Raw genomic sequence first — 18,364 nt, 5'->3', positions numbered from 1 at the left:
CTTTCATGTACCAACTGCAACTCCTACACACGCAATCAGCGAACTCTATTTGCATGTCACACTTGTAGACTAGTCACATGTTGTTCATAAAGTCAATGACAGCAGCTGGCTTTACAATGAGTTCTTTGGTGTTCCCATTCACTTTGTTTGTACCATCTCATTTCTGTGGATGGTTGACAGTAACATCATGTCCCATTTGTCATGCTACATCAGTGCCATGGTATCACTGGCTTGAAACGCCTGCACTGCACCATCGCCACTGCTTCCAGTGAACCTTAGTACATATATGCCTTCTATTTCTTCTCACTGTTCCACATATATCAGTATTGTTCACAGGGAGGAAATTAGCGAGCACAGGGCTTGTATACCAATTGTCTCCGAATGATGCATGACCCTTGCAAAGATATGGTTCCATCATCTTGCAAACAACATTACTGGAAATGCCCAACATCCACTTGGTATCATCAAATGTGTTTCTCCCAGTGTAGACAGTGACATCCAACATCATGCCAGTCTCATAATCACACATAACAAAAAGTTTTATTCCAAAGCAATTATGTTTGCTTGGTATAAATTATTTGAACGACAATTGTCCCATGAACAGAATCAAGGACTCATCAACAACAATGTTCTTGAAGGGATAAAAGTAGGCAATGAATTTTTGTTTCAGATACATAAGCACTTCCCTGATTTTGTGTAGTAGGTCGTTTCTGTTGGGCCTATTCCTGTCTGAGAAGTGCAGTATTCGTAGCAATAGTGTGAATGTGTTGCAGGGGAGGTCACAGAAGACTGGAGTACTGAGGAAGTAGTCTGTGGACCAGTACTGTGCTATACAGTGCCTAGAAATAAGATTTCACTCACAATTGTATCTTTCCATCTGCACAGCCATGACGATTCTGTAACTTCTGTGTTGTCCAATATATAGAGGCATTAATTGTTTGTTTGGGTAACAATCAGGTTCATGATAGGCTCATCAAAGTATAGTTGAAAATACTCTAACTCTGTGGACTCATTCATGATAAGACATTCTGAGAGGATGCCACTTCCACTAGCATCAAGACTGAAAGGATGTGGCACAAATGTTGTACATTCTTTCCAATACCATTCAAGGTCTGATGGCGCATTGTGGACCTGTGGCATGAAGCATGGTGGAGGGACAGGAGTGGAGGTAGCCATGGTGGAGTGAGTGCCAGGTGGTCCTTTGTCTGGCTGACCAGCATGCCATGTGGCCCAGGCACCATGCCACCACCATCCTCCTCCTCCATCCCAGCATTATTCCCCTTCATGACCAGTATCACTATCAGTGGCCAGGGTTTTCGATCGTGACCTCTCACGACTCTTGGGGATTGCATATGACACACTGCCTGAGTGTAGGCAAGGACACCTAAAGGTACACTTTACTGAGAAATAATGCATATCTCTGTCACTGGTAGAGTCCTCTAAGGGCATAAAATCAATCTCATTGTCACTGCTATCACTTTCACTATCATCATCACCGAAACTGTGGTAAAATGTTAATTTCTGCTTGCGCTGTAGCCTCCAAGTGGTAACGCTGGTCACCCCAGAGGTGCTTGGCTGTGGGTCTGGTGTGGCCACACTAGCCACCCCAGAGGTGCTGGCATGAGGGTCTGGTGTGGCCACATTGGCCATGCTGGCCACCCCAGATGTGATGGGCTGAGGGTCATCTGCGTTATCATCGATACTAACACTATCTCCTCGATCATTTGTGGCCACATCTGTCTCAAATCCACTAAACATGGGTTCTATATCATTTCCTTTAATAAGAGTGTGTTGATACAACAAGGCATGACTGAATCCTGGTGGTCTGCCATGATGCTACCCAAGCTGGTGCTGAAACTAACTGGTACCCCCACAAGGTACTGCGGGGCTCCAGATTTTTTAATACAGAGCACACTGAGTGCATAGACCCATTTTTCTCATGTCTAAGCCTCTCAGGCCTATCGAGCCAAATTTGAAGGCAGGAAAAATAAAATGTTGAGTTATGTTTGGAGTGCCAGCAGTAAAAATGTAGATCGACGTTTGGACAGTTAAAGAGTTAAAGTTGCTGTTTCCAAGAAAATATCAACGACGTTAAGTGAGAACTTACTGTAAATGCATGAGAATGAGGAAGAGGTTGTGAACAGTGAAAATATAGTTATACAGTGTATTTGAAGGTGAAGATTTTTCTTTTAAAAGAGGACCTTTTATTAAATATAAATAAAATACCTATACAGTGGACCCCCGACATTCGATATTAATCCGTTCCTGAGAGCTCATCGAATGTCGAAAATATCGAAAGTCGAATTAATTTTCCCCATAAGAAATAATAGAAATCAAATCAATCCGTGCAAGACACCCAAAAGTATGAAAAAAAAAATTTTACCACATGAAATATTAAGTTTAATGCAATAGAATAATTACAATAACAACAATAACAATAGATTAATAATAATAGAATAATTGACACTTACCTTTAATGAAGATCTGGTGATGATTGATGGGATGGGAGGAGGGGAGAGTGTGGATGGTGTTAATGTTTAGAAGGGGAATCCCCTTCCATTAGGACTTGAGGTATTAAGTCTTTTTTCTCGAAGGGTTGGCACTAGAAGCTTTCTTGGGGCCCATGGTTACTTATTTTGCAGAAACAAGCACCAAAAACAGTGATAATATGGAATGTACCAAATGTATCCTTAGATGCGCGCACACTGGCTGGCTTGTAAACACTGACACACACGGGGCAGTTCAGGTCACACGTGGACATGTCTCGTACGAATCGTATCGAATAGAGGGTTTTAGATCGAATGTCGAGGCAAAATTTTTGCGTTAAAATGCATCGAATGTCGATGCCATCAAATGTCGGGGGTCCACTGTACTGTATATCAGTGAAAAAAAATATGTTTTTGCTAATTTAATGAGCAATTAAAATATGTTTAATAATAACATGATTTTTTTCCTCTATTCAACAAACCAAAATAGAATTAACAATAATATAGCAATAATTACATTTTAGATTTTTATGTATACAAGTTTCCCTCGCTTTATGCTGGTTTACTTTAAGCAAATCTGCTATTATGTGATGTTCCATTTCTAATGCTGTATGCAATATGGAGCTTGCAAAATGTACTAAAGACTCCTTTTATGTGGAATTAAACACTGTGGCCTGATTGAGCTTAGTATCACTGCCATAGGTCTGAAACACATCTGCTGCATAAAAAGAGGGACACATCCTTCTGTGTGTTTTGTGAGATAATTCTATTAAATAGCAAATTTTGGGAAAGGATATAAAGTACACTATTTTTTTTATAAGATCCATGGGTAAAAATTATGGATGTACAGTCAGGCCCCACTTCATAGTGCTTTGCTTTACAGTGCTTGGCTAATGCAGCAGTTTTCAATTAAACCCATTCTTCAAACTTCCTACAATAAATATATTCACCACTCACTATATGCTAAGGACAAAAATATTTTAAGGTAAGTAATGTGTGTACTATACAGTAGACCATTATATTACATGGATTTATTTGCCACATTTTGGTTATTACACTATTGAAAAATTGTGGCATAATTTTATACAACACTTCATAAAATTAACTTAACACAGTTCCCATTGTAAGTGGGGAAAAAATTTCCCCAGCTCAGGCTGCTGCCTGGCTGTGGGTCAAACCACTGCGTCAGTTGGGGAAACCTACCGCCATCCCTTGCCATCCCCGATACCCCCATCCCAGCCTTCGTGCATGTGTGTCTAGTGCAATTCTCTCCTGGGAGCTAGCTGTGCTTGTGAATTGTGTTTTTATATTTTAATTGCCATATCTTGTATCTGCCAAGCAATCATGGCACCTAGTAGGTATACAAGTTTTGCTGAAAGTGGCAAGAAAAGGTAATAAGAATAATAATAATATCTTTATTTCTACAAGTACATGTACAAGGTATACAGGTGTGCAGAGCATTTCGGGCAAATTAGGTCAGTTTTGTCCCAGGATGCGACCCACACCAGTCGACTAACATCCAGGTATCCATTTTACCGATGGGGAACATAGACTCCCAATGTTTTTACCCTTGCCAGGAATCCAACCTGAACCCTTGTCGTGTGAAGTGAGAGCTTTAGCCACCAAGCCACAGGGCACCATGGCCACCAGGCCATGGTAAGTTCAAGTCTTGGAGTTACAAAAGAAATAGAGATATTATGGCCTTAATGAAGCATGTTTGCAGAGTTTAAAAAAATGAGGTAAATATATGAGTTTGTGTAATGAATATCCCAGGATGTCATTTCACTGAATGACTTACTTCACAATCATCGACAATCATCGACTTCACAATCATCGACAAACACCAGCACCCACAATTTAAAATAAGGAATACTATCATTTCTGCTATATCTGTAGTCTTAAGCAGCAAAAACAACATAATACTTCACGACAATGAACAATAATTACATATTCACTTTTATTTTTGTAAGATCTGGATGTCTAAAAAAAAAATTTTTTTTTCCTTTTTTTGGGGCTACCAGGAACATAACCCTATTTTCCCCATAAGTTCTTCAGTTTATGTTACACAGATTTTATCTAACATGGCATTTTCAGGAACATAACTATGGTGTAACATAACAGTCCACTGTATATGCATTTTTTAGGCTTAGTTCTATTACTCACTTAATATATGATAGTGTAAACAAGTTATCAGGCTTTTATATGCATTTGAAAGTGAAAAAATTAAATATTTCACTTTACAGTAATTTTCACTTTACAGCAGTAGCCTAGAACCTAACCTGCTGTATAAACAGGGCCCTCCTGAGCTACACTGTAATAATAAAGCATCTCTGAAGAATTAGAACTTTATAACACATCACAAAACTAACCTGAACATAGCATCACAACTTTCACACTCCCACAGCATATTGCTTGTATCCCCCTTTATGAGTTTCCGTCGTTTTCTGTTGCTTGGTTCTCCTAAATTCTTGTCCTGATCCTGAAGACATGTAAGAGAAGTGGTAAGTCATAACAAAATATAATTCATTTTTTTGCAGGATACACTATAGTTTATCTGCTTCTGGTGACTTAGGTGAGATTAGTGTATGTATGCTGTGCAGATGATTACCAGCTCCTGTGCCAGACAGCACACCCCACCACTTTTCATAAGCCTGAACCTACTAAATATACAAGGCATACACTCATATTATTATTCTTATAAACCTCCACCCTGACTACCTCGCATTAGTATTAAGATTAAATAAAGATTTATTAAAAAGTTCACCACTCTTATCTTGTCTAGATTTAAGTACATAGTTATTATGCATTAGGGTTAGCCTGCCCAAAATGCCCCAGCATAATAGTGGTTTTCTTTGTAATTAACAAACCAAAATAAAAATAAAATCTTTATTCTTTATTTTTTTAAGTACAGACTTGTATGCAACATTGGTTTTGTAGTAATCTCACAAGAACCAACATAGCATTGGAATATAGTTAGTAGAGCAACTGTGTATTGGATATTAAAAGACTCAAAACTGTGAGACATGCAGAGTCTGCAAGCTTATTGTAGCTAGGGACCCAGCAAAAGATGACTTTACGTGATGAAGGTGCCGCCCAGAGTTTAACATGAGTAATCAAACTTACCAAATTTAGGGTACTGCAGATTTCTAGGGTTAACAGTAACAGTGTACTGTAATGTCTTACAGTATCTGATTTTCTATAGGCTTCACTTGAAACACTGTACCGTAACAAGGTAGACTACAATTTGGTTTAGAAAGACACGTAAGCAAACACTATAACATATTTATTAGAAAACGTTTCGGTCCTGGGACCTTGATCACTTCTAACATACAGAGGTAGAAAGACATTATATATATAGGCGGAGAGTGAGATGTGACGCACGTGACCTGAGGAATGTCATAAGAACATAAGAATGGAGGAACACTGTAGAAGGCCTACTGGCCCATGCGAGGCGGGTCCTTATCAAAACAACCCCTGCCTATGATGAGGACGGGTAGACGATGAAATCATGTGACTCCTGTGTTGTTGGGTTGGTGCTGCTTAAGCATCATGTATGCCATTGTTTTTGAAATTTTGTAGTTTCCAGTGTTGCGTTCTATAGTGTCGGTGACGGCGATTAGTGAGGCTTCTAGGCACCGTCGGCGTCTGAGGTCTGGTTCGGTGAGAACGAGTTGTGCCTCATTCCAGTTCATCAAATGCCCCGTGGAGTCTCTGTGGAGGACACAGGCGTACCTTACATCGTCTCTGTTAGAGGCATTTCGATGCTCATTCAGGCGGACTGCAAGATCTCTGCCTGTCTCGCCTACATATTTCTTGGGACAGAACCCACAGGGGATAGTGTAGACGCCTGCTGTAGAAGTTAGAGGTGTGGGGCTGCGTTTCGTAGTGAGGTCTTTGATAGAGTATGTGTTTATGGTGGAAACGTTGATGTTACTCATAGCAAGTGCCCGGCGAGTATTCGTGGCAACATCGCCACATGGGAGTACTATGAACAGCCCCCTAAACAGTTCATAGTACTCCCATGTGGCGATGTTGCCACGAATACTCGCCGGGCACTTGCTATGAGTAACATCAACGTTTCCACCATAAACACATCCTCTATCAAAGACCTCACTACGAAAAGCAGCCCCACACCTCTAACTTCTACAGCAGGCGTCTACACTATCCCCTGTGGGTTCTGTCCCAAGAAATATGTAGGCGAGACAGGCAGAGATCTTGCAGTCCGCCTGAATGAGCATCGAAATGCCTCTAACAGAGACGATGTAAGGTACGCCTGTGTCCTCCACAGAGACTCCACGGGGCATTTGATGAACTGGAATGAGGCACAACTCGTTCTCACCGAACCAGACCTCAGACGCCGACGGTGCCTAGAAGCCTCACTAATCGCCGTCACCGACACTATAGAACGCAACACTGGAAACTACAAAATTTCAAAAACAATGGCATACATGATACTTAAGCAGCACCAACCCAACAACACAGGAGTCACATGATTTCATCGTCTACCCGTCCTCATCATAGGCAGGGGTTGTTTTGATAAGGACCTGCCTCGCATGGGCCAGTAGGCCTTCTACAGTGTTCCTCCATTCTTATGTTCTTATGACATTCCTCAGGTCACGTGCGTCACATCTCACTCTCCGCCTATATATATAATGTCTTTCTACCTCTGTATGTTAGAAGTGATCAAGGTCCCAGGACCGAAACGTTTTCTAATAAATATGTTATAGTGTTTGCTTACGTGTCTTTCTAAACCAACTTGTCGGTATTTATTACCAAGGTTTATACCAGACTACAATTTACTCTTGCTCTTATCTAATATACATGTATTGTACTATATTTTTTATAAATTATTATTGCACACTATTATGATTAATATTTAAAAATTCAACAAACCTACTTCATTTGGAATTTTCTTTGTATTTTGTATTCTAGATGATCGGCGCAATTTTTCTTGATTTGTAGCTTGGTCCCAGGTGCCTTCATCCTCATCCCATTGTGTGTTTGGAGACTGATTGGATTCTATCGAAGTTTTGTGTAAATTTTCCTGATCCTTTTCTTGGTTCTTATTTTCTCTCTTAGTCTTATTTTCATTTACTTCTCCCCTATTATTTGCTTTTTCAGTTTCCTGCACAATTACCTTTTCTGAAGTGCAGGTATTTATCTTAATGCTGCGTGCATAATCTTTTGGAATGCCTTTATAAACTTCACACCATTTAGAGTAAACTGAGGAGTAACTGCTTGTCTCGGTATCATCAACACACTTTTCATCATTCTCTGAAGCCCTTGATGTTCCTTCTTTATTGCTCATAACCACCGGATCTTTTTCCTCTTTATTTTTACCTGCATAGGCTCGGTCATCATTACCTTCTTTATTAATTTCAGTTTTGGCAAAACCTGGGGGCATACTATAGTCTTTCACATTCTTTTCCAACCAAGAATTTTTTACTCTGGCACATGGAGCATGAATTGTTATAATACTGCAGTCTGAATAGGATTCGGTTTCCCTGTGACTTTCGATTCTTGGATGCATATATTCTTTATTTATTGCTGAAGAAATCTGGGAGTTATTTCCTTCTGCTTTAAATTGAAAGGATTTGGCTCTATCAGTCAACACACTCTGTGGCTCTAAGGGAAGAGTCATATAATCTTCATTAAAAACTTCACTGGTGGCAATGGCTAAGGCATCCGGAGGTCTTGAAACTGAGGAGAACTCTAAAGATGACTGTGGGGAGGATATGGTTAGTACTTGCTCATCATGAAGTATCTCACTAGAATGTAGAACTTCCTCAGCATTCAGCACTTCTTCAGTAATCAGGTATCCACCACCTGTGCCATCTTCAGAGTTCAGAGGCTGTGGTAGAATATACGTTTTTCCATCACTCGTAAGGATCGTTACAGCGCTCCCTGTAGATAGTTCACTTCCAATTGAGCCACACTGTCCCCCTCTCCTCTCTTCTATTTCACCTTCTTTTCTTCTTGCTCCTTGCCTTCTACTTTCTGAATTGACTAATGATGCAGTTGTGATCTGAATAACCTGGCCATCAAAGAGTTGGACATGAATATGATCAGTTGGTGCTAAAGTCTCAGCAGATGCTGGTAAAGCTGCTAGCATTGTATGTGATTTAACACCGCCATGAACAGTATCTAGTTGTTCACGTCTTAGTGTCGGTAATTCCTCTTTCTTTTGAAATTCTTCTGAAGTTACTTTAGGGTCTCCTGAAGTGTAAGCTGAAACAGAATGCTCCTCCTTTTTTTCATCCATCCTTCAAATGTACTGGGCAGCCCTATCTCTTCTTAACGTGCCATCTCAATGACATTCTGCAAGAAAGAAATTGTCAAACTTGCAGTACAAGAAAAATGCATATTTAAACTGTGCATCCACACATTTAATAAATTTGAGTTCATTTAAAATTTTATACATTACAGAATTTTTATTCATAGTAAAAACCTATATTTTATACACACACCTGACACATTATACACAGTTTTGAGTAGTTTCTGCATTATATTTCCTCCTGAGCTTCTAAAATTATTATGCTTTGCATAATAATTTTAGATGTTGCAATCCTAGAGCTGTATCAAATATGTAGAAAAGTGAACTATTAACTCTCTCAGTATAATATCCATGTATAGTAGTAGTTTTTTTTTTTTTTTTTTTTCTTATTGCTATTATTATTCTCAGGGAATTTCCTTTAAATTCCTCACACAGCATTACATTGCTTCTGACGAAACATTACACAGTTTGAAAGGCCTCAAGCAACCTAATTCCTTCCCCCTGAATAAGCCACAAATTTACCCAAATTATTGAGCGTGATTATTTTTATCATCAAAGGCATTCATAAACTTATCAGAACATGTCCTAGAGGCAAAAATATTAGATAAAGGTTTTGTAGCAAGCTTAGGATTCCAAAAGAAATGACACTGCTTGGCTTTTATCAGTTATCCTGAGTTAATAACCTTCCAAGCTAAATAATCTTTACCTGTGAATTAAAACCTACAGTAATTCTTTCAGTTTTTAAAATAAGAATCACAACAAATACATTATTTTCATTAACCTAAACCAGTGAAAAACACATAGCATACTACTTTTATCACTATTATTATAAGTAAGCTTATTTAGGTACAGGTACACATAAGTACATTATTATTATAATCAAAAAGAAGTGCTAAACCACAAGGACACATAAGTACAATTATCAAACCTAATAAGTGTAAATTACCTAGGACTGCCCCATAAAAGTCAGACAAAGTGACTTAGTTCCATTGGGGTCCTTATTATATTATTATAATCAAAAAGAAGCGCTAAGCCACAAGGGCTATACAGCAGGTCCTTATTATAGAGAACTAAACCCATGTGGGTCATACAATGCTAGCCATACTTCCATTGCTTAACCTAAATTGTCTTACCTAATCTAACCCCCAATGGAAATAAGACAGACAGTTCTCAATGGAACTGACTCTCTTAGGTTATCCTTGGCTAAAACTCCAGGTTAAAAATTCAAACAAATCTTAATTTAATCTTGTATTAACCTTTTATCTAACCTAACTAGCCTAGCCTAACTTAGAGTGTGTAACCTATCAACTTGTTAAGTATCTGCAGTTTCAGTTATCCAGTTTACTGTGTCCCAAAAATGCCTCTTAATTTTACATAATAATGGCCCCCAAAGTGCAAAAGTAGAAAAGATGGCAGTTCTTCAAGGCCTAAGAGAAGCCACGAAGTGCTTCCCATCACTGAAAAAATGATAATTCTCCATTTATCGTGTATAATTTATCAATTAAACCTTATAATGGGCACGTATAGGACTTACATATATAGAGTTTGCTACTATCCGCAGTTCCGGCATTCACGGCAGGTCCTTGGAACATATCCCCCACAGATATGGGGGTTTTACTGTATGTATTTGAATTAAATAGTTACATACTGTATATCCATTACTCGCAAAATCGTAATGACATGATTGCAAACAAACCACAGTACGGGCAGGGATTGAACTCGTGGCTAGCGAGTCTCACTCACTAGCCGTGAGTTCAATCCCAACCCCTACCTTGGTTTGCATATTCAACAGTGGTACCTGCCAAAAGTAAAATTTTTTTATGACTTAACTTACAATACCAATACAATAGCTCAAAAAAAATTAAATTCCTCAAATGTACACCCTTTACTGTAGCCCTTCTCAGTTCAGATCTTAGATCCTATCACCCCCTTCATTACTATGTAGTTAAAAAAATACTGTATCAAACTTAAGTCAAATCCTATTGTACCACTGTATCACATTCATGAGAATGTGCTAAACTTGTAAAGATAGTATAGCACTATAGGAAGATTATTAGTATATTCATGGGAAGCACTAAACTTGTAGGGTTATATTTTTTTATAACGCTCATGATGGGTGCACTAAACCTGTAGGAGTTATACATTATTATTATTAGTTATTATTTTACGTTATATTATTGTTAGTTATTATTATTTTTAGTTATATTGTTAGTTTTTATTTTTACTTATTATTATTGTTAGTTATTATATTATGATTTACATTCATGGGGAAGCACTAAACCTATAAGGGGTCACATAGCACTTGGAGGCATTCAGGTTCGATCCAAGGAAGGGGAAGACAGGTCCAATTTCTTGGACTAAGATTACCTCCCAGCATCAAGAACCACCTTCAAGGGATAATGGTCATACAGGTCCTGGAGAATGGAAAGCCACCATGTTTGACCCGAGAAAGGGAAGAATGAACCCAATTCCTCGGCTCTTCACCATCATCAAAGAGGTCCCCATAATGGAGAATGGGGAGGTATTCAGGCCCTATTCAAGGGGAGGGCATGCCCATAATTATTATAGTCATCGAGGGAGTGCCAAACCCATAGGGGTTCTACAGCACCTAGGGAACAGGAGGCATTCAGGTTCATTCCAAAGAACTAAGACTAAATGGGTTACACAGTGCTGCAGCCCAAATGGAGGATTTATACCATTCCTTGGATCAAGAGCACTTCACAGGCATCCAGACACCCTGTAAGGTCCCAAACCATTTCTGGTCTTCGCCATAAACACCTTCACAAGCACTGAATTAATTAGTATTATTATAATCAAAACTAAGAGCTAAACACCACAAGGGTCATTATTATTAATAACAAGGGGGAAGTGCTAAACCCATAGGACTATACAGCACCTGTGGGGGGATGTGGAAGGTATTCTGGTTTAATTCGGGGAACTGGAGCACAGATCCAATTCCCTAGATCAAGAGCCCCTCACCAGCATCAAAGAACCTTCTCTGAGGGGCCATAAGGGTGCTACAGCAATAAATAAAGAGGCTCAGAATTGCATGGGATTCCAGGTAGAAAAAAGTCATAACTAATTCATTTATCATTAATGACAGGAGACGAGTTGATTGATGAGGGATAATAGAGGTAATAAGACAGGTGGTGTAGCTTCAGTGCCTCAGCAGCAGCTGGTGCTTAGGCTATGTTGTGAACCAGCAGCTGGTGGTGAGGCTGTGTTATGCCCCAGTAACTGGTGTTGAGGGTGTGTTGTACCCCAGCAGTTGGTACTGAGGTTGTGTTGTGCCCCAGCAACTGGTGCTGAGGCTGTGTTGTGCCCCAGCAACTGGTGCTGAGGCTGTTGTGCCCCAGCAGTTGGTGCTGAGGTTGTGTTGTGCCCCAGCAGCTGAGGCTGTGTTGTTCCCCAGCAACTGGTGTTGAGGTTGTGTTGTACCTCAACAGCTGGTGCTGTGGTTATGTTGTGCCCCAGGAACAGGTGTTCAGGCTATGTTGAGACCCAGCAGCTGGTGCTGAGGTTGTGTTGTGCCCCAGCAGCTGGTGCTGAGGCTGTTGTGCCCCAGCAGCTGGTGTTGAGGTTGTGTTGTATCCAGCAGCTGGTGCTGAGGCTGTGTTGTGCCCCAGCAACTGGTGATGAGGCTGTTGTGCCCCAGCAGCTGGTGCTGAGGTTGTGTTGTGCCCCAGCAGCTGAGGCTGTGTTGTGCCCCAGCAACTGGTGTTGAGGTTGTGTTGTGTCCCAGCAGCTGGTGCTGAGGTTGTGTTGTGCCTCAGCAACTGTTGAGGTTGTGTTGTACCCCAGCAGCTGGTGCTGAGGCTGTGTTGTGCCCCAGCAGTTGGTGCTGAGGCTGTGTTGTGCCCCAGCAGCTGGTGCTGAGGCTGTGTTGTGCCCCAGCAACTGGTGTTGAGGTTGTGTTGTATCCAGCAGCTGGTGCTGAGGCTGTCTTGTGCCCCAGCAACTGTTGAGGTTGTGTTGTACCCCAGAAACTGGTGCTGAGGTTGTGTTGCACCCCAGCAGCTGGTGTTGAGGTTCTGTTGTGCCCCAGCAATTGTTGAGGTTGTGTTGCACCCCAGCAGCTGGAGCTGAGGCTGTGTTGTTCCCCAGCAGCTGGTGCTGAGGCCTGTGTTGTGCCCCAGCAGCTGGTGCTAAGGTTGCACTGTGCCTGAGCAGCTGGTGCTGAGTGTGTTGTGCCTCAGCAGCTGGTGCTGAGGTTGTGTTGTGCCCCAGCAACTGGTGCTGAGGTTGTGTTGTGCCTCAGCAACTAGTGTTGAGGTTATGTTGTGCCTCAGCAGCTGATGCTGAAGCTGTATTGTACCCCAGCAACTGGTGCTGAGGTTGTGTTGTACCGCAGCAACTAGTGTTGTGGTTGTGTTGTGCCTCAGCATCTGCTGCTGAGGCTGTGTTGTGCCCCAGAAGCTGCTGAGGCTGTGCTGTATCCCAGGAGCTGGTGCTGAGGTTGTGCCCAGCAGTTGGTGCCGAGGTTGTGCCCCAGCAGCTGGTGCCGAGGTTTTGCCCAAGCAGCTGGTGCCGAGGGTATGTTGTGCCTCAGCAGCTGGTGCTGCTTTTGTACCCCAGCGGCTGGTGCTGAGGTTGTGTTGTGCCTCAGCAGCTGGTGCTTAGGTTGTGTTGTGCCTCAGCAGCTGGTGCTGGTTTTGTACCCCAGCAGCTGGTGCTGAGGTGCTGTGCCCCAGCAGCTGGTGCTGAGGCTGTGCTGTGCCCCAGTAGCTGGTGTGCTGAGGCTGTGCCTTGCCCCACCAGCTTGTGCTGAGGCTGTACTGTGCCCCAGCAGCTGGTGCTGAGGCTGTGTTGTGCCCCAGCAGCTGGCACTGAGGCTGTGTTGTGCCCCAGCAGCTGGTGCTGAGGCTGTGCCCCAGCAGCTGGTGCTGAAGCTGTGCTGTGCCCCAGCAGCTGGTGCTGAGGCTGTGCTGTGCCCCAGTAGCTGGTGTGCTGAGGCTGTGCCTTGCCCCACCAGCTTGTGCTGAGGCTGTACTGTGCCCCAGCAGCTGGTGCCGAGGCTGTGTTGCGCCCCAGCAGCTGGTGCTGAGGCTGTGTTGTACCCCAGCAGCTGGTGCTGAGGCTGTGTTGTACCCCAGCAGCTGGTGCTGAGGCTGTGTTGTACCCCAGCAGCTGGTGCTGAGGCTGTGTTGTACCCCAGCAGCTGGTGCTGAGGCTGTGCCCCAGCAGCTGGTGCTGAAGCTGTGCTGCGCCCCAGCAGCTGGTGCTGAAGCTGTGCTGCGCCCCAGCAGCTGGTGCTGAGGCTGTGCCCTAGCAGCTGGTGCTGAGGCTGTGCTGTGCCCCAGCAGCTGGTGCTGAGGCTGTGCTGTGCCCCAGCAGCTGGTGCTGAGGCTGTGCTGTGCCCCAGCAGCTGGCGCTGAGGCTGTGTTGCGCCCCAGCAGCTGGTGCTGAGGCTGTGTTGTACCCCAGCAGCTGGTGCTGAGGCTGTGTTGTACCCCAGCAGCTGGTGCTAAGGCTGTTGTACCCCATTATTATTATAATCAAAGGGGAAACGCTAAACCCGGAGGATTATACAGCGCCTGGGGGGGGGATGTGGAAGGCATTCAGTCTTAATTCGGGGAACTGGAGCACAGATCCAATTCCCTAAATCAAGAGCCCCTCACCAACATCAATTAACCTTCCTTGAGGGGTGTTGTACCCCAGCAGCTGGTGCTGAGGCTGTGCCCCAGCAGCTGGTACTGTGCCCCAGCAGCTGGTGCTGTGCTCCAGCAGCTGGTGCTGTGCCCCAGCAGCTGGTGCTGTGCTCCAGCAGCTGGTGCTGAAGCTGTGCTGCGCCCCAGCAGCTGGTTCTGAGCCATAGCAGCTGGTGCTGAGGCTGTGCTGTGCCCCAGCAGCTGGTGCTGAGGCTGTGCTGTGCCCCAGCAGCTGGTGCTGAGGCTGTGTTGCGCCCCAGCAGCTGGTGCTGAGGCTGTGTTGTACCCCAGCAGCTGGTGCTGAGGCTGTGCCCCAGCAGCTGGTGCTGTGCTCCAGCAGGTGCTGAAGCTGTGCTGCGCCCCGGCAGCTGGTGCTGAGGCTGTGCCCTAGCAGCTGGTGCTGAGGCTGTGCTGTGCCCCAGCAGCTGGTGCTGTGCTGTGCCCCAGCAGCTGGTGCTGAGGCTGTGCAGTGCCCCAGCAGCTGGCGCTGAGGCTGTGCAGTGCCCCAGCAGCTGGCGCTGAGGCTGTGTTGCGCCCCAGCAGCTGGTGCTGAGGCTGTGTTGTACCCCAGCAGCTGGTGCTGAGGCTGTGTTGTACCCCAGCAGCTAGTGCTGAGGCTGTGTTGTACCCCAGCAGCTGGTGCTGAGGCTGTGTTGTACCCCAGCAGCTGGTGCTGAGGCTGTGCCCCAGCAGCTGGTACTGTGCTCCAGCAGCTGGTGCTGAAGCTGTTCTACGCCCCAGCAGCTGGTTCTGAGCCCTAGCAGCTGGTGCTGAGGCTGTGCTGTGCCCCAGCAGCTGGTGCTGAGGCTGTGCAGTGCCCCAGCAGCTGGTGCTGAGGCTGTGCAGTGCCCCAGCAGCTGGTGCTGAGGCTGTGCCCCAGCAGCTGGTGCTGAGGCTGTGCCCCAGCAGCTGGTGCTGAGGCTGTGCCCCAGCAGCTGGTGCTGAGGCTGTGTTGTGCCCCAGCAGCTGGTGCTGAAGCTGTGCTATGCCCCAGCAGCTGGTGCTGAGGTTGTACTGTGCTCCAGCAGCTGGTGCTGAGGCTGTGCTTGCCCCAGCAGCTGGTGCTGAGGCTGTGCTGTGCCCCAGCAACTGGTGCTGAGGCTGTACTGTGCCCCAGCAGCTAGTGCTTAGACTGTGCTGTGCCCCAGCAGCTGGTGCTGAGGCTGTGCTGTGCCCCAGCAGCTGGTGCTGAGGCTGTGCTGTGCCCCAGCAGCTGGTGCTGAAGCTGTGCTATGCCCCAGCAGCTGGTGCTGAGGTTGTACTGTGCTCCAGCAGCTGGTGCTGAGGCTGTGCTTGCCCCAGCAGCTGGTGCTGAGGCTGTGCTGTGCCCCAGCAACTGGTGCTGAGGCTGTACTGTGCCCCAGCAGCTAGTGCTTAGACTGTGCTGTGCCCCAGCAGCTGGTGCTGAGGCTGTGCTGTGCCCCAGCAGCTGGTGCTGAGGCTGTGCTGTGCCCCAGCAGCTGGTGCTGAGGCTGTGCTGTGCCCCAGCAGCTGGTGCTGAGGCTGTGCTGTGCCCCAGCAGCTGGTGCTGAGGCTGTGCAGTGCCCCAGCAGCTGGTGCTGAGGCTGTGCAGTGCCCCAGCAGCTGGTGCTGAGGCTGTGCCCCAGCAGCTGGTGCTGAGGCTGTGCCCCAGCAGCTGGTGCTGAGGCTGTGCCCCAGCAGCTGGTGCTGAGGCTGTGTTGTGCCCCAGCAGTTGGTACTGAGGCTGTGTTGCGCCCCAGCAGCTGGTGCTGAGGCTGTGTTGTACCCTAGGCAGCTGGTGCTGAGGCTGTGCCCCAGCAGCTGGTGCTGTGCTCCAGCAGCTGGTGCTGTGCTCCAGCAGCTGGTGCTGTGCTCCAGCAGCTGGTGCTGTGCTCCAGCAGCTGGTGCTGAAGCTGTGCTGCGCCCCAGCAGCTGGTGCTGAGGCTGTGCCCTAGCAGCTGGCGCTGAGGCTGTGCTGTGCCCCAGCAGCTGGTGCTGAGGCTGTGCCCCAGCAGCTGGTGCTGAGGCTGTGCCCCAGCAGCTGGTGCTGTGCTCCAGCAGCTGGTGCTGTGCTCCAGCAGCTGGTGCTGTGCTCCAGCAGCTGGTGCTGAAGCTGTGCTGCGCCCCAGCAGCTGGTGCTGAGGCTGTGCCCTAGCAGCTGGTGCTGAGGCTGTGTTGTGCCCCAGCAGCTGGTGCTGAGGCTGTGCTGTGCCCCAGCAGCTGGCGCTGAGGCTGTGCAGTGCCCCAGCAGCTGGCGCTGAGTCTGTGCAGTGCCCCAGCAGCTGGCGCTGAGGCTGTGTTGCGCCCCAGCAGCTGGTGCTGAGGCTGTGTTGTACCCCAGCAGCTGGTGCTGAGGCTGTGTTGTACCCCAGCAGCTGGTGCTGAGGCTGTGTTGTACCCCAGCAGCTGGTGCTGAGGCTGTTGTACCCCAGCAGCTGGTGCTGAAGCTGTGCTGCGCCCCAGCAGCTGGTTCTGAGCCCTAGCAGCTGGTGCTGAGGCTGTGCTCCAGCAGCTGGTGCTGAGGCTGTGCCCCAGCAGCTGGTGCTGAGGCTGTGCCCCAGCAGCTGGTGCTGAGGCTGTGCCCCAGCAGCTGGTGCTGAGGCTGTGCCCCAGCAGCTTGTGCTGAAGCTGTGCCCCAGCAGCTGGTGCTGAGGCTGTGCCCCAGCAGCTGGTGCTGAGGCTGTGCCCCAGCAGCTGGTGCTGAGGCTGTGTTGTGCCCCAGCAGCTGGTGCTGAGGTTGTACTGTGCTCCAGCAGCTGGTGCTGAGGCTGTGCTTGCCCCAGCAGCTGGTGCTGAGGCTGTGCTGTGCCCCAGCAACTGGTGCTGAGGCTGTGCTGTGCCCCAGCAACTGGTGCTGAGGCTGTGCTGTGCCCCAGCAGCTAGTGCTTAGGCTGTGCTGTGCCCCAGCAGCTGGTGCTGAGGTTGTGCTGTGCCCCAGCAGCTGGTGCTGAGGCTGTGTTGTGCCCCAGCAGCTGGTGCTGAGGCTGTGTTGTGCCCCAGCAGCTGGTGCTGAAGCTGTGCTATGCCCCAGCAGCTGGTGCTGAGGCTGTACTGTGCCCCAGCAGCTAGTCCTGAGGCTGTACTGTGCCCCAACAGCTGGTGCCGAGGCTGTGTTGTGCCCCTGCAGCTGGTGCCGAGGCTGTGTTGTGCCCCAGCAGCTGGTGCCGAGGCTGTGTTGTGCCCCAGCAGCTGGTGCCGAGGCTGTGTTGTGCCCCAGCAGCTGGTGCCGAGGCTGTGTTGTGCCCCAGCAGCTGGTGCCGAGGCTGTGTTGTGCCCCAGCAGCTGGTGCCGAGGCTGTGTTGTGCCCCAGCAGCTGGTGCAGAGGCTGTGTTTACACTAACATGGCGACCACAGTCACAATACACGGGCCGCGGACACTACACCACCTGCATTATTACCTGTTATCACTTCTAAGAATATCTTAGCTAACAGAAAACATTAGCAAACTAAGGTTTATGTTAGTAACTATAATGTCTATGTTCTACACTGGGTTCTGTAGTCGCTAAACTGGTTAAAAACGCAGAGGAAGTTGTGCTCTTACTGGCCTTGATGTTCAGCGAAAGTTCATTGTCCAATGAAATTACTTTCACTTAGTATTTAAAATGTTAAAAAGTATTTTATTGTAATAGGATTCATATTACAGAGCATATAATATTACAATATAGTGTTCTGTTGTAAGATATTTAGTTGTTTATTATAATATGGTTTGTGAGTGGAATTTAGGGCGGGTGATTCAAAACTTGGTGAACTAAATTAATGGATTAATTCACTTTTTTCTCTACTCATTGTGTGCATCTAAGACTATATTATTATTATGTTTACATTAACTAACAAGTCTTGTAAATAACTCACTGTTACTACACCTTGCTTAGTTAAAACAACTTTCTGGTCCGAATTTTTTCTTTTAAACAAAATTAAAACAACTTTCTGGTCCGAATTTTTTCTTTTAAACAAAATCAACAAAACACATAGCATGACTAAGATAAGAAAATTTA

The 18,364-nt window shown here is 46.2% G+C and overlaps 1 protein-coding gene across 6 annotated transcripts in view; it reads right to left on the bottom strand.

Annotated features, from left to right (window-relative positions):
* LOC128703594 (uncharacterized) overlaps window positions 1-17,935 on the bottom strand; it is a 44,469-nt gene extending 26,534 nt beyond the window's left edge. For 4 of the 6 annotated variants that reach the window (XR_011394144.1, XR_011394142.1, XR_011394143.1 and 1 more), the window contains exons 1-2: window positions 7,384-10,278; window positions 4,856-4,965 (exon numbers count right to left, since the gene is read on the bottom strand). Coding sequence is in view for 3 of the 6 variants with exons in the window: in XM_070101300.1 (XP_069957401.1) it covers window positions 4,856-4,965; window positions 7,384-8,748 (1,475 nt within the window). In the remaining 3 variants the exon portion in view is untranslated. The other 2 variants (XM_053798300.2, XM_070101302.1) reach the window with 2 other exon arrangements.
* Window positions 17,936-18,364: the final 429 nt, after the last annotated feature.

Source organism: Cherax quadricarinatus, chromosome 76 (assembly GCF_038502225.1).
Source record: "Cherax quadricarinatus isolate ZL_2023a chromosome 76, ASM3850222v1, whole genome shotgun sequence".
In the NCBI taxonomy this organism is placed as follows: domain Eukaryota; kingdom Metazoa; phylum Arthropoda; class Malacostraca; order Decapoda; family Parastacidae; genus Cherax; species Cherax quadricarinatus.
This window is presented reverse-complemented; position numbering and strand designations above follow the sequence as displayed.